Source organism: Serinus canaria, chromosome 5 (genome assembly GCF_022539315.1).
Source record: "Serinus canaria isolate serCan28SL12 chromosome 5, serCan2020, whole genome shotgun sequence".
Taxonomy (NCBI): domain Eukaryota; kingdom Metazoa; phylum Chordata; class Aves; order Passeriformes; family Fringillidae; genus Serinus; species Serinus canaria.
In genome coordinates, this window is record NC_066319.1 from 12,332,120 (window position 1) to 12,347,085 (window position 14,966).

Here is a 14,966-nt window from a genome sequence, read left to right on the forward strand (position 1 = left end):
TAAAGTGTTTGCGTTCATATCTCCTGGCAGCAAGTTTAAAATAAACAATAAGAAACACTTTTTCAGACAAAAAAAACCAACCAAACAAACGAAAAAAAACCAACAAAAAACTATGTGAGACACTGCCACCTATGTGAGACACTGCCACTAGGTGTTGCAAAGGCCAAAAGTTTAACTGAGTTCAAAAAGGGATTAATGGCTACTTTTGTTTCATGAATTGTAAAAACATCCTACTCGGACACAACTTCTGGCTGAGGAAGTTCCTAAACCACTAATTGCCAGAAGATGGGAAGGAGGGGTTGCTCAGCTCTTGCCACACTTCTTATAATCTTTCCTTATGCATCTCCTAATGGGCATGTTGGGACCAGGATAATGGGCTAAACAGAGTTTGGTTTTTGTTTTTTTGTCTGAACCATTATGGTTGTTTTTATTTTGTAGGCGTAAGGGGTTTTTTTTCAGTAATGGGGAGACAAAATGGAAATTTCCAACTTGTTTTTTGAGCTCTGTAAATGCCATCTGGAATATGATTCCTAATAGCTAATTAGGGATGATCACACTTTTTTGCTTTCCTCATTTTAATATGTAAAAAATGAGTCTACAAATTCATCTGCAGAGTGCTTAAAATGATTTTCTCTACATACAGTGAGATTTGGATGAAGGTGAATAATTTATGTATTTCATTTGAGTGATAATGATGGGCACCTAATTTAAAGGACAATGTGTCAGAAAAGCTAACAGAGTAAGCAGGGGGAATTTTCTGTGGTCCTCTAGAAGGAAATGAATGGTATAAATGTTTCTCTTGTCAGTTAAGTTATATTAAGTTTCAGTGAAAAAATATCCTACATTCTACAACTGTACTTCTGGCAATTAGTAGAAACGGAAGCAAACAAGGAGAGTTTCTTTAATTTATGGTTTTTGGGTTTTTTTTCTTCTCCTTGTACTATTCTTATTACCTCATTTTTTCCTCCTTAGAGTAAAGAATTTCTTTTGGCTGTTTGGGACTAAAGGAAATATGAATTATTTTTTTTCTTGGTTTTTTTTTTTTTTCCTTACTAACTTTCTATTCTAGATTTTTGTCTGTGTGAATTTCTAATGTAGAAGTTTATTTCTACTTACTAAACAGAAATTTAATTAATCATCCCAGTGCACTTTGGAAATGAAAGATACATTATTCTGTGTCAAATGAGTTTATCCTGTTCTGCATGCAAACTATGCACATTGGTATAAATCATGGTCTCAAACTTCTGAAGTTGTTGTTTTTGTTTATTAGGAAACCTTGCTTCAGATCCAAAAAGGCAATAAGGAGACTACACATAGCAAAGAGAAAGTGGGCCTCAATCGATCATGAAATGCAATTACACAATATTCAGAGCTGAGTGAAATAAAGACCTTAAATAGCAGTAGCCTGTGAAGTTCAAAATTAAAAGTAGCTTCATCATATATTGTCAAAAGGTAGATTGAATCAATGAAACTGATCTCTTGTATCTTGTTTGCTGTCAATTTACATGAAATGGTACTTGAGGTGAGCTTCCTTTTCCTGTATATGTAAATACATTTTGTTTATTTATAGAATATTACTGGAGTAGTCTGGCAGGAGATTTCTGGAGTTCAGCTGGTGCTCACAGTATAAATGGAAGCACAAGATTGAAAAAGGCTTCCACCTGGTCCTCCTTAGCTTAGCTAATGTGATTGCAGATTTTATTCTAGCAGTAAGGCTTTATATAACAGCACAGAATGTTTCTGCTGAGTTGCAATAAATCCGTACCTGAATTAAAAGAATAGGGACTTTCTTTTTTGTCCTTTCTGGTAGAGTATCATAAAATCTGCACATGTATTCAGAAGGTAGACAACAATCTACTATGACTAATTTGTCATATTAACTGTAGGATACCAATTGAAGTTTGAAAAAATAGTTAAATCCATGTTCTTTTACTTTTATTTAATCTCTTTTTTACCTTTTATTTTCAATTATTTGGAAAATTTTAGTATGGACGGGGTGAGGATTACGACATTTTTATTAGGATTTCAGTGCCTTATAAGAAAAAAGATTAGGTATCTTCATCTTGAGACGATGAAATTTGTAATACCACAAAAAATGAGCTCTGAATCAGTGCAACTTCTGCCTCAGGTCCCCCATTTTACTGGCTGGAGGGTGCAAGGGCACAAAATGCAGGCTCACTGCCCTTGTGTCAGGGTACACTTGTCAAGGAGCTTTTCAGCCTTGCTGGTTCACATCATGTTTGTTATGTAAAAATGTGCCTTGGAAGTCAGTGTGCAAAATGTACAATGAGAAATAAGGGGGTAGGTAAAGGTCTGGTCAGGAAGTAGAATCCAGCTCTAGTTTCAGGGATTGTTACATGGAACAGATATTGCAGTATTGTTCCCTCTGTTGGTTTGACTGCATAAGTTTGGAAGGCCTTTGGAGAGATGCTGCAAGGTAAAATTTTAAGCACTTGATAGGCCAAGTGTCTAGGAAAACCTAGACAAAGCAAACACACCCAGAACTTTGCTCCTTCTCCCATACAAAACTCTGAACTTACAAGAAACATTTTCCCCAAAAATCATAATCAAACCCTCTTTTTACTTATCTCTAATATCCACTGTTTTTTCAGACATAATTTTATAGCGGGGTGTGTGGCATAAAAGTGATTAGAAATCCAGAACTTGCTTTTGGAATAAAGAGCTAAATGTGTCACTGTGTTTGTACCACAAGCAAATTGTTTGTTCAATAATTTGCCTTTGGTCAATCCATTGCCACCTAGGAGTTGGTGCAGCTGGTGGTTACTGTAAGGCTGTTTTGCTTTACCTCATTCTTGCCTCTCTTTCTCTGCCTTCCAGCATGCACCTAATCCAGGTGGACTCTGTTCAGCGCTGGATGGAAGACCTGAAGCTGATGACAGACTGTGAATGTATGTGCATTCTCCAGTCCAAGCCCATCAGCCTGGAGAAGGATGAACAAAATGAGCTCATCCTCTCCTCCCAGTACAGCACTTGTGATAACTTGCAGCTCCTGCTGAAGAGAGCTTGGATCATCAGCACTGAGCTGACCAGGATTGCTCAGAAGCTGGAGAAGAACAGGTGGCAGAGGGTCCACAGCATGACAGTGAGGGTCAACTGCCACGTGCACTCCATGATAAACGAGTACAACACCTTCTCCAGGAGCTCTTCAGAGGAAATGCAGCAGGTGAGAGGATGGCTTGCCTGATGTGTTTCACTTTTTAAAAATTTTTTATTCCATTATAATGATTAAAACTTGCTTTAAATAGGCTGTAAGAAATTCTTACATACTGATACTGGTCCCTTGTTTAAGACTTTCTAATCCTTTTTCAGCAGTGGAAATCTTGACTTTGGATCTTATTTTATCATAGGCTATTCTGAATTTTAATAATGTTGACAAATTGCATGGAAAAAATGTTTTGCTTTTGAGGACTACAGAACTACAGCATTTTGATACCCCATCTGTGAGTTCCTTTGCATTTAAAATCTCGAAAATGCTACTTTTTTTGTAAACCTCAGTTTTATCTCTACCAGAAAAGTAGATGAAGTGTGTTCATATGAAATATTATGTTTGAGAGGGTTTTCAATTAACAAACAAGGATTATTTATTTTTGTAAAGCAATTGTGTGTATGAATATAACTTTAAAACCACTTTCTCTTGTTCTCTCTGCAGCTTGAAAAGCTTTTAATAGACAAGTGTTCAGAATTTACAGCATTCACAGAAAGGTAACTTAAATTTTGTTGTTGAAATATTAATTTTGCTGTTTTATTATGTTGTAGAACTTCTAATGAGAAGCACAAATCCATAGGTACCTCCTCAATGGTTTGAACTTGGCTGCTGTAACTCTGCAAGGCTTTCCAAGTGTTAATCTCTGGTGGATGAAGGGAGTTGCTCTTACCCAAACTGCATCCCAATGAAAGATGGGATCTGCTGTTGCACAAAGAGTCTGATATAGACACAAAGTTACACACAAGTGGATTTTTCAGGACTTTTAGACACCACAGGAGAAAGTCTGGCTGTGACAGGTATTGGTGACAAAGTTCCCTCCTAGTTCTGTGGAGTCAGGATTTCAGCTGGGGTGAAAACTTGGATTTTGAGACTTGTACCACGTGTTCCTGTATGAACATATCCACTTATTTTGAATCAAACCAAAGTACATACACAGACATTCCTTTAAATTGTAATTGTAGGCTTACTCATCTCCCTGCACTCTGGAATGGTGAGACTGGAAGATAAAAATCTCTGTAATTCTTCTCATGCTGTTTCCGCTTTCTAACATAAATTACCCATTCCCTCCAGCACAGTTCAATCCCTCTTTTTTGGTTTACTTTAAACATTGTTCAAGTCATTCTGTTTAGGGGATAGCATCAGGGAAAAAAGCACCATCTAATTATCAGGAAATAACATTTTTTGGAGCACTATTGCTTTGTGCCAAACCCACAGAGCTCACATTTGTGTTTTATATTTTGCTATAAGACTAACAGATTTGATAATGGGCTCCAATCTCAAAGTGTCTGCCCTAAATCAACGCTCTCCCTTCTTGTCTTTTTTTGACAAAAAAATGATATAGGTGTCTGACAGGCAGGTAAAGCTGAAAAGGTAACCTGTGTGAGGTAGAGACTGATCACCACACGGTATCTTCCATTCCAGTGGCCTGTCTGAGTGGAAGATGTTTTGACAACACAAATGAATGTGTTTTTGTGAGGAAATATTTGTTATTTCATTTGAATTGTACAAAGTTTTCCATCTTTCTCTCATTTCTTCAATTCTTCTACAGCCAAGCATCACTGGTTACAGGATAACTGTACTAACTCTGTAAAGGTGCTTTATGTATCTTTCCACAGAGAGGGCCAAGTTTATTTATTGATTATGCTGTTTAACTCATCTGGGCGCACATTTCTTGCTTCATCCTTATCCTGCTGTTGTTAAACTATGACAAAGAAGGTAAAGAAATGAAAAGTACTGAAATATTGATTTTGAAAGATGGGTGGGTATGCACAGCTGCAGTTGAAATGCAGGCATCCAAGAGTGAAACTATCAGCATAAGAGGAAAAGAGAATTGCTGCACTGTATAAACACACAGCATCTGCAGCAAGATTAGGCCTGCAGTCTGTGAGGTAAATTGGGATCTCAAAATTATTCAGTAGTGTCTATCCTTTCATTTATTTACTCTGTGTAGACAAAGCTTTGCTTAAAGTCTGGAATGATGCTAATGACACAAAGTCCTTGTGAGCAGCTGAATTGCAGTTATATCCTGTGATTAACACAGGGCTCATTTCTGACAATCAGGTCTTTTGCATCCCTTTTTCCTTCATCTCTTTCCCATCTCCTTCTTTTCAGGTGCTTACAGACTGAGGATGAAGAGATACTGAAGTCCATGAAATCTTGTGTTAATGAAACTCTCACGACCGTGGCTCAATATTTTGGCCAGTTGATAGAGCTGGTTTTAACACAAGAGGCACAGGTTAGTTTGTATTAAAAAAGCTCCAAACCAAAAAGCTCTTCCAAAATAGTTGGATCTTGAGGGCAACAATCCATTAAGGATCCAAGGCCAGGTTGGATGGGGCTTCTGAGAAACCTGATCTAGTGGAAGGTGTCCCTGCTTATAGCAGGGAGACAGCAAGTAAATTATTTTAGGAGCCCCTTCCAACCCAAGCCATTCTATAAATCTGGTTTTAAGAGGAGGATTAGAATTAGAAATCTCAATTTCCAACAGAATTTTGATCAAGAACTCAAATATGTTGCAATGAGATTTAAGTGTTTGCATTCTCAAATTCTCCAATAACCTCTAATCCCAAACAAAACGATCTTTTGGCTCAACTTGTTACTCATTTTTTTTCCTGATGTCTCTTTCTTGCAAGGCATCTAAATGATGACTTCTGATTGTCCCTTCCAGCCTTACCCATTCTGTGATTCTGAATCTGTGAAATACACTGAGTAATTACTCTGAGGCTGCAAATGCATTAATTTTTTTCCATTAGATCATTATTGAAATAATTGCAATTTGCAAGTCTAGCTAACCTATCTTGACCCTTCCCCTTCTCTACCCCAGTCCTTCTCACATATGAAAACCTCAAATGTAATTCTACTCGAATAACTTGTCCATGTCTTAGAGGTGATTTTATGCTGAAATTTTGTGTTGTTGCAGCAGAAAAAGAGGGAAGGAGAAGCTTAGTGAACACAAATAGTTAAAAAAGTATTTATTACAGTGACAAAACAAAATTAATGAATGCTATTAGTTTAACTCTAGCATACCCTGATGTGTTAAGATGGCAAAAAAAAAGTCGTGGTGGTTTCAGAAACATAGAAAAATCCCTTCTAGTTTTAAAGGGTTATTACTAGGAGGTGAGAATATCCCAAATATATTTGCAGAATTACAGTCAAACTAACCAGCTGCCTCCTAATGCTCTTTGGTTGGGATTGATGAGAACTCCATGAAATGTAGGAGTTGAAGTGTGTAAATAACTTTGCATATTTCAAACTCAGTGAGGAGGTTACCACTGTTAAGATGTTTATTCTTTTCAGTCTGAAGAGCTGTTCTTCACTGCTGATATTTCTGCCTTTGGGCATCTTGGCACCTACTGACACACCTGAAATCCTACTCCCTTCTTTTAAGGGAGTGGAATAACTGATGCCACATCACCTTGTGTGTGTTTGTGTGACTGAAGGATGTAGAACTCATTAAGAAAAATTATTTTATGAACAGTTTTCTGAGCCATTCAGTCAGGCTGTGTGCCCACTTCTGGCCATAAAAGCACAATGTCTGGGGATAGTTTGCTGTTCTGAAGCAGACTAAGTGTCTGCATGAGAGATTTCAGTTTACATTGTGTAAAGAGCCTTTTTTCTAATCAGTGTATCAGGATTTAATTCAGGATAGGTTCATATCAAATTGTGAACTCTTAAGCTATGTTTTTATGGAGCATTTTTCTAATGCATTATTATGGAACATTTTTCTAATGCTAAAGGTGGAAGAACAGAGCCTCTTAAAGGCAAGGTAATTGAATTTTGTATAAATAACACTGTAAAACATGGGATACTTCCTTGCATTTCTTTCAAAGTTGGATTAAATACAAAAATGTATTTAATTTCCTTCCTCCTCCTAGAAAATAGAATTAATTGCTCTAGTGATTCTATGTCTTTTTTCAGAAACATAAAATGAAATAGACTTCGTGTTCTTTTCACAGCTGTGCTTCTCTAAAGCTGCATTGACACAACTGCAGAAGCAAGACAATTTTTTACAAAGATTAAAAAATATTTAATCTATTTCCTACATTGGAGAAATAAACTATATTTCTTTATAAGAATGTCTATTTGTCAGGGATGTTTTGACTGAGAGTAGTGATGAAAGCAGACCCTTAGAAGGTAGTGTAAGACAGGGTGTAGCAATATTGCTTATGAATAAGGTGGAAATCTGGTATCACCCTGTGATTCAGCTTCTACACTGACTAAATTGGTGGCCCTCTGAAAATTCTGGTTCAAACCCACAACCAAACACAATAACTAAATATTATTAATATGTACTAAGTAGCTGGAGCCTTCCATACCTCTTGTTCTTCTGCACGTACCCATTGCCTCGCTCTGTTAATATTTATTTTTAAATACCCCTGCCCTTGGTTCCATCTACTCAAATGCAATGATCAGTGTGTGCTGTCAGTGTGACTGCCCCCCTTTTGTGTCCTGTGTCCCCCAGAGCCTGCTGAGGCAGATAGAGCTCTCGGGCAGCCTGTCCAGCACGGAGTCGGCCGTCAGCAGTTTGTTCAGCCTGGCCCAGGAAGGCGCTCACCTCTGCCGCATCATAGCCAGGGTAAGGGATGCACCGAGTCACCAAGGCAAACTGGCCATGCAAGAAACTCAGCTCACGAAAGAGAAGCAAAATTCACTCAGAGGAACCACTTTTTTCTCTTCTTGTGGTGCTTTTGCAGGTTGTAATCTACAGAGTTTACCAACACAACTGTTACATTAGAGGGTTTTTTTCTTAAGAGGGCCACATCCCCCCAATTTTTAACTTAATAATGCCCAATACCTGTGCAAGCAGCTTCAGTAGGATGGTCAGCTCCAACAGGCTTCTCAGCATTGCTTCAGTTGCAGGTGTCTTTGTGCCATCTGAGGTATTATCACTCCATAATTCTGGGAACTTTTGTAGTGTCTCTCCTGAAGTACTTTTTAAATACCAGCCATGGAAATGGAGAGAAGCTTTACAACGGACTGTGGCAGATTGTGCAGAGAAACAGCAAGACCTCTCAGGTGTAGCTGGGGGATTAGAGATATTACTAAAGATGCAAAGTTAGAAATGCTTTGCATTCATTATTATACTTTTACAAAAGACCCATCTCTGCAGTTTCTTCTGTCAGTGAGTGTTCTCATTTACTGAGTAGTTGGTACTAACTTTTGGTATAAATGAGTCATTCTGTCAAGATTCATGATACTGGAAATCCCTGCAGAGTTTGTACCTTTGAGGACACTTGGATCTTGAAGAAGTGAGAATGGTGGACATGGTGTCTTGTTGAGGATAGGGTAGTCACAACCACAGGGCATGCTGAAAGAGGAAAAACCCCCTCCCCCAGCTACTGCTGTGCCAGTTCCTTGTCCCACTCAGAGGCAGGGTTAGACAGCAGCATTTAATTACTTCTGATGTACCCTTAGATGGATATTTACACCATAAAAGGTACTCCTCTGTTCTGAAGGCTGAGAACAAGTTAGACTCAGAAACCTGTAGTGGATTCTGTCAACAGCCTGAGAGGTTTAGTTTTTTCTTAATTGGTATTTGAGCTCCACTCAGTGGTACCCAAAACCAATGTTAAAATGCTGAGTATTGAGGTAGTGCAGAATTACCAAAGTAAAGAAAATTGGTCTTGGGCTGTTTGTAATTTTATGGCTTCCATAAGAGTTTAACATAGCAGAAATGAAGTCTGACCTTTCATGAATCACTCAGTTAATGTATTGCTAAAACCTGGGTGTGTCACAGGTGTACAGCTGGGGAAATGAATCCCCTTATGCAAAGAAACCTAGGTGAGTTTGGCTGCCAAGTTACAGCAGTGATTGCATCACCTGTGCTGTGCCCTGGGCACTGGAAAATGCATTTGTCCAGGCTGGCCATTGTCCTTCCCCCTCTGCACTGCATCAGTGACCCAGGGGGCAGAGGAACTGTAACAGACCACAATTTCAAATGGGTAAAGTTGAAAGAAACTTCACAGCACTGAGCTTTGCTTGCTTTGGAGGTTAACTTGCACCTTTCCAAAAGCTCCCAATGTGAATAAAATATGCTTTTATTTATTAAAAATAAATAAATTATTTATTTTATAAATAAAATAAAAAATATGCTTTTATTTATTAAAAGCATATTAAAATATGCTTTTATTTATGTGTGCAGAATTTTTGGAGTTTCCAGTTTTTTGACCAAATAACACATAAATGTTGCTTGTGCTGTTATTCAGGTTTCATTTGTGACAGCTTTCACAACCTCTGAAGCAGAAAGGAAGAGAGGGGCACTGGCTCAAGTAAGCTATGACATGAATGGTTAGTTATGACAGTAAAAATTCAGGGTGATTTCCAAACAAAAAATACACAACAACAACAAAATCTGAAATTGTTCTCAGTCATTATGAGGGTGAAGAAGGATTGAAGTCATGCAAAGATTAAAACTCTTTTATAGAATCCATAGTTCCCTCAAGAGCTGTCCCAGTATCCTTGATAAAAACTAGCCAGAGAGATTGATTATTTGTTTACTGTGAAAGTGAAATTCACAAAATTTGTCCATGTAACCTTGAAGTCTTATTCTCCATGACAAAGTGTGATCTTGTGGAATGCTGCTCTTAGTTTTTTTTCCTATCCCAAGCTGTAAGGTACAATTCTAAAGCACACCAGCCTTGGAGGTGCAAAAAAAAGAACCAAGACAGTGTTGTTAAGCTACAATATTACAGGAGCTGGTCTCTCATTTTACAGTTTGGTAAGGGTTTCAGTCATCTCTCTCCTTCTCCCCCATCCCCTGCTAATAATTTACAGTAATTAAAAAAAGAAAATGCTCTGTGATGAAGCATCACCCATAATTTTATTCCACCTACAGGCATTCTTTGACACTTTCTTTTTCAGCATGTAACTTTGTAATCTGCTGTGAAAAAATCATGTTGCTGACTCACCCTGGCAGCCAGTAGTAGCTCTCACTAGCTGTCAGAGACATCCAACCTAAGGTCTCTAACAAAAATGAGTAGCAGCATGGACCAGAGAAGAAAATTAGCATTACTTAGAGGAAATGAGTTATAAATAGGTTCAGATTTGTGACAACCAGAAGAGTTGGTAAAAAATCTGTTTACAAGTTACAATAAATAGGTCATAGAGTGATAAAGAAGATAATTAAAAAAAAAAAATCATTTTACTGATGATAGAGTCCAATTCCAACTGTACTGAACAGAGTGCTGTGATAATAGGCTTGTAAAAGAGAAAGGAACAAAAATTAAGATACTCATAACATCTCATAACAGCCCCCCTGGAGAATACTTGACTATTGGAATTCCTTATGGCTGTACAGCAGATCATTTGCTCTGAGAAGATTCTAAAACATTTTGCCTTACCTTCTTTATATACTAGTTCCTTTTCTAGCAACTATTTATTATGAAGGTCTCTTTGGAGATCATCTGTCAAGATAATTATAAATGTTGTCAAAGCCTTGATGAGTATTTACTGCACTTGTTATTTCAGGCTGAAACCACGAAATATTCCACTTAGAATTAGCTGCCTTTTTGCTTCCCCTCTTTATTCACTCAATCCACATAGTTTTGGTGAGTGTATTTCAGGTGATTTCATTACCCCAAACCAGCCCTTCTGAACAGCATCCCCCAAAACTGAATCCCTGTTAATCCAATACAGGAGAGAAATAGTTCATCATGTAGTAGAGCAAGTGTCCCTCTCTTCCTCTGAGTGTTTACCCACTTGACAAATTTATCTATGTCCCTGTCAAATGGAATGGTTTGGCAAAAGATACAGGGAATGAATCTTGAAAAAGGTGAATAAATTCTGAGAAATGCTCTGATCCCAGTGAGGGGATGGTTTTGACAAGCCATGGAATCAGGCTGGGAATTGGCCACCCATCCAATATTTCACTCACACATCTCTTGGTTCATTACTCATGGTCAATATTTTACAGCTTAGTGGTGGCACACGAGGCACAAAATAAAGAGTACAGATCTCCTCCTGACAAATGCAGTGATAAATCCCTTCCTGTCCATCAAAGGCAAAATCAGGGCACCCATTTGGCTTAGAAAAGGCTTCAAGCAATGTGCCAACATCACTTGATCATTACTAGATTTATCCACAAATTTCTGCTTATTATGGCCAGAGCAGAGGATCAGATCATCCCTGATTCAATTGAACTGTGGGAAAATTCAAACAGATAATGAAATTTAAGCAAAAAAAAACCCAACATAACTATTCCCTTTGGCTTAGGAATGACAGTGCAACAGCTTTTCCCCTATATTTTTGATAGATAATTACTGATTACCGTGTTTAATTACTGCTTGGGTGAAATATCAGTATCCTTTCATGGAAGGAAAAATATGACTGAAACTTTTTTGCTAGTGTACTGCCTCTTTTTTAATTTAAAGGCTCAGAAATATCTTTCTGTATTAGACTTTATATAGCAGTACTAGATATAAAATAACACACACATGAATGTTTCTTACAATTCCAGAAATAAGTTTTACTCCTAAAAAGCTTCAGTGAGCTATTGTTTTCACTGATGTCACAGAAATTCCATCTACTGGAATTTCTGCAAGGATGTGATCAAAAACTTCTATCTGGAAAATATGTTGAAGAGTTAATTTTGTTTAATTCTGTATGACTTGGTATATATTTTTTTTAACTGAACAGAGGGCTTTGCTTCCTCTATTATTCTCTACTGTATTCAAGCAAAACTAGTACAAAAATACAGAATTCTGAACATGAATAAAGGCTGAATTGTAGCCCAGGGTTTTAAGTCAGAATAACCTGTTGAGCTTTCAAATAATGGTTGAGGAAAAATGGCTGAGGAAAAAATAGATGATTTCTGTGAATCTAAAAATATTTTTAAACAGAATCTAATGAAACAGGCTTTAAAAAAGGGTGTACTTTTCACTTGGTCCATGATTTTGACTATTTTTAATTTACTGCTGTAATCTGAACACTTTAAGCTGAGCTCTTTCATCTGTCATCAATAATTTTCATCATATAGGTCTGATCCTACATCATAAAAGACATATGTAGTCTACCTGATAGCACAACCTTTGGAAATGAAAAATAATTTAAAAAACCCCACCACACGAAGTGCAACATTGTTTGCCTTTATTTATATATTTACATTTGTTACATGAAATTTGCTAAAACTTTTATTTACGAGCTGGGTTGGAAATTAATTAAGGATAACTACTCCAATATGTACTCAAATCTTTGACACTATAGTATTTAAAGAAAAACATTTAGGAATGCAGGTTTTATTTGTTAGAGTATGAAGATTTGGATTGTATCTGTTTAGAATTTGACACCTATTTCCCACCTGCTTTTCAGTACCTCTTCAGACATGGGACTTTCCAGCTCGTAATTTTAGCATAAAGTAAATTTTGTGTGGAGCTCAGAAATGTAGAGAAATGGGAAATATATGGTAACAACAAGCTGTTTTACACTAATAATATGGCTGAAGGGTCAGTGAAATGTTACTTTAATTGCCACCTATTGATGGTTCCTTGCAATTTTTCCAGGAATGGCAGGTTTAATTCAAATGGAGCTTGTAACTGGTAGGAGTCAATCACTTAAGCACACCTCCTACTGAGGCTGCAGTACTTTTTCATCACTTAGTGTGCAAGCATTAATCCACTTGAGTTCTCTGTGTGAGCTCAACACCCTCTTTGTTGGTGTTTTTATGATAGCTGTTTTGTATAAACTGCTGAAGGAATCTGCTCCCCATCCCAATCTTGATGAAGCACTGGGGAAACCCCCAGTCCTGCTGTCCTGATGGCTGTTTTTCCCCTGCAGGAAGGAGGTGTCGTTGCTCTCTTTAAGATCTGTCGCCAGGATTGCTTCAGGTGCCTTTATCCCCAGACCCTGAGAACACTGGCATCAATTTGCTGTGTAGAGGAAGGGATGCACCAGCTGGAAAAGGTAGGAGCTGACTGTGTCATAAAATAAAGAAGTATGGATACTGTGTTCCATACTATGCTCATCTTTTCTGTGCTGAGCACATTTTCAGTCTTCAAAAAGTTAAGCATTATTCCATAATCTTTGCACAAATTAGCTTTATAAGATAATTTTGTACAACAGGTTAACATGTTAGCAACTACATCAAAAAAGGAGAACAAAGACTAGAGAAATTATGTTTTCTGGACTTTCTGAAGTGTTTAGAAATTCCACTGTTTCAAATCATCCTTAGAAGACATCCTTATACCTCTTTAAATACTTTCCTGATGGTCTGACAGGGCTCCTGCTTGTGGCAGTGCTGCAGCTTGTGAGAGTTGTAGTTGCACAGAAAGAGGTGGGACACATACAGTCATTAGTCAATCAAAAAAAAAATGCGTCTGCTAATCAGCAGCAGCTTTCATAAAAGCCACTTTTAACTGCAATAGCCAACAGCAAAACATTGTCCAGAGAAAATTATATCAACTTCTTAGGTTCCTTTCCTTTCTCACATTCACTATGTACTGCTGTGTTTTGGAAAATGAACACTTCTGGTCACTAAATCATGATCTCATCCTTTGTATTTCATAAAAGAGTCATCTTCCTCAGCTGAATAATGGCCTCTTGAAGTTAATGATAAATGATTTCACTGCCCCTTTTCACTGACATATCTTGTAATTTACTTCCTGAATTCAAGTAAACCGTGACAGAGCACCTGCAGCAAAAAGCAAGTCTCTGAGTTTACAGTAAATGAAGATGACTTAAATTTTTTTTTGACATCATGCTGGTTCAGACTAACACCAGAATCAGTCTAAAAGTGTCTTTCATTATGTCCATCATAATGGTGGAGTTAATAGAGGTAGAAATGAAAAAGATTGATTCAAGTCACCAGGTCCAATTCCTGGCAGCATCAATATGTGTTTAACGTGGCTCATATCAAAACTGTTGGAACAGTTTTCTGGAGGCCCAGAAAAATGGAACACTCTCAAGCTCATGTTTCTTGGATCTGCTTTAAAGTTGGCCACAGGTAAAATTGTTCATGGTAAACTTGATCAAAATCAGGATTGGAGCAGGGTTTAAAGGATTTTTAACTGAAATCTCCCCCTTCAAGGGCTTTCAATTCTTAAATTGTCATCTTTAAATGTGGATAGTTTTTTTTCTTCTAAAATTTGAAGTACTCTTCAGAAGAAGACAAAAGAGAGTTAAAAGTATTAGCAATCCTATAATTACAGAAGTTATCACAGGACTTCTTATGTGGCAGAAAGGGTGGCTTCTTTTATCCAACAAAGTATCTGGGTGCTGGTGAACCATTTCATTTCTCTAGTATGAATATCATTATGCCACCTAGTGCATTAAAATATCAGTGCAATTTGAACTGGGTTTTTAATGACAGAAACTTCACTTAAAAAACCCCCAAACTTGGCTACAGAGATATTTCGATTAGACAAATCAAGATTTAAAAACAAAAAACAAAAATCCCCCATGCAAGCCTTCCCCTCTGTATTTCTTAAATTAGATTGCACAGCCATTGCAGTGCTTAAAAGACCATTTGAAAGAAAGCAACAAGTGCTATAATTTCTCATGAAACACTTATCTGAGAGGTGAACTAAAAGGGGGTGGGACACTTTCTGCAGTAATTGCAGTGCCTAATTACTAAAGACATCAGGAATATTATTTATCCAATGCTCTTTGATCTTTTCAAGTCAGTGCTCATTTCTAAAGATGCAGAAAATTGCCTATTTTAATAAAAAAAAATTTCTTTCAATTTTTTAAAAAACCCATTCTTATTCTTCCCAGTGAAACATCTACAAAGATATCACACTGGAAAAAG

At 37.3% G+C, this 14,966-nt stretch overlaps 1 protein-coding gene across 1 annotated transcript in view; it reads left to right on the forward strand.

The window, feature by feature from the left end:
* INSC (INSC spindle orientation adaptor protein) overlaps positions 1–14,966 on the forward strand; it is a 120,074-nt gene that overhangs the window by 61,170 nt on the left and 43,938 nt on the right. Inside the window, exons 3-7 of the mRNA XM_050974722.1 lie at positions 2,839–3,184; positions 3,671–3,723; positions 5,339–5,462; positions 7,689–7,802; positions 12,998–13,123. Coding sequence (XP_050830679.1) covers positions 2,839–3,184; positions 3,671–3,723; positions 5,339–5,462; positions 7,689–7,802; positions 12,998–13,123 — 763 coding nt within the window. The remainder of the gene's footprint in view (positions 1–2,838; positions 3,185–3,670; positions 3,724–5,338; positions 5,463–7,688; positions 7,803–12,997; positions 13,124–14,966) is intronic.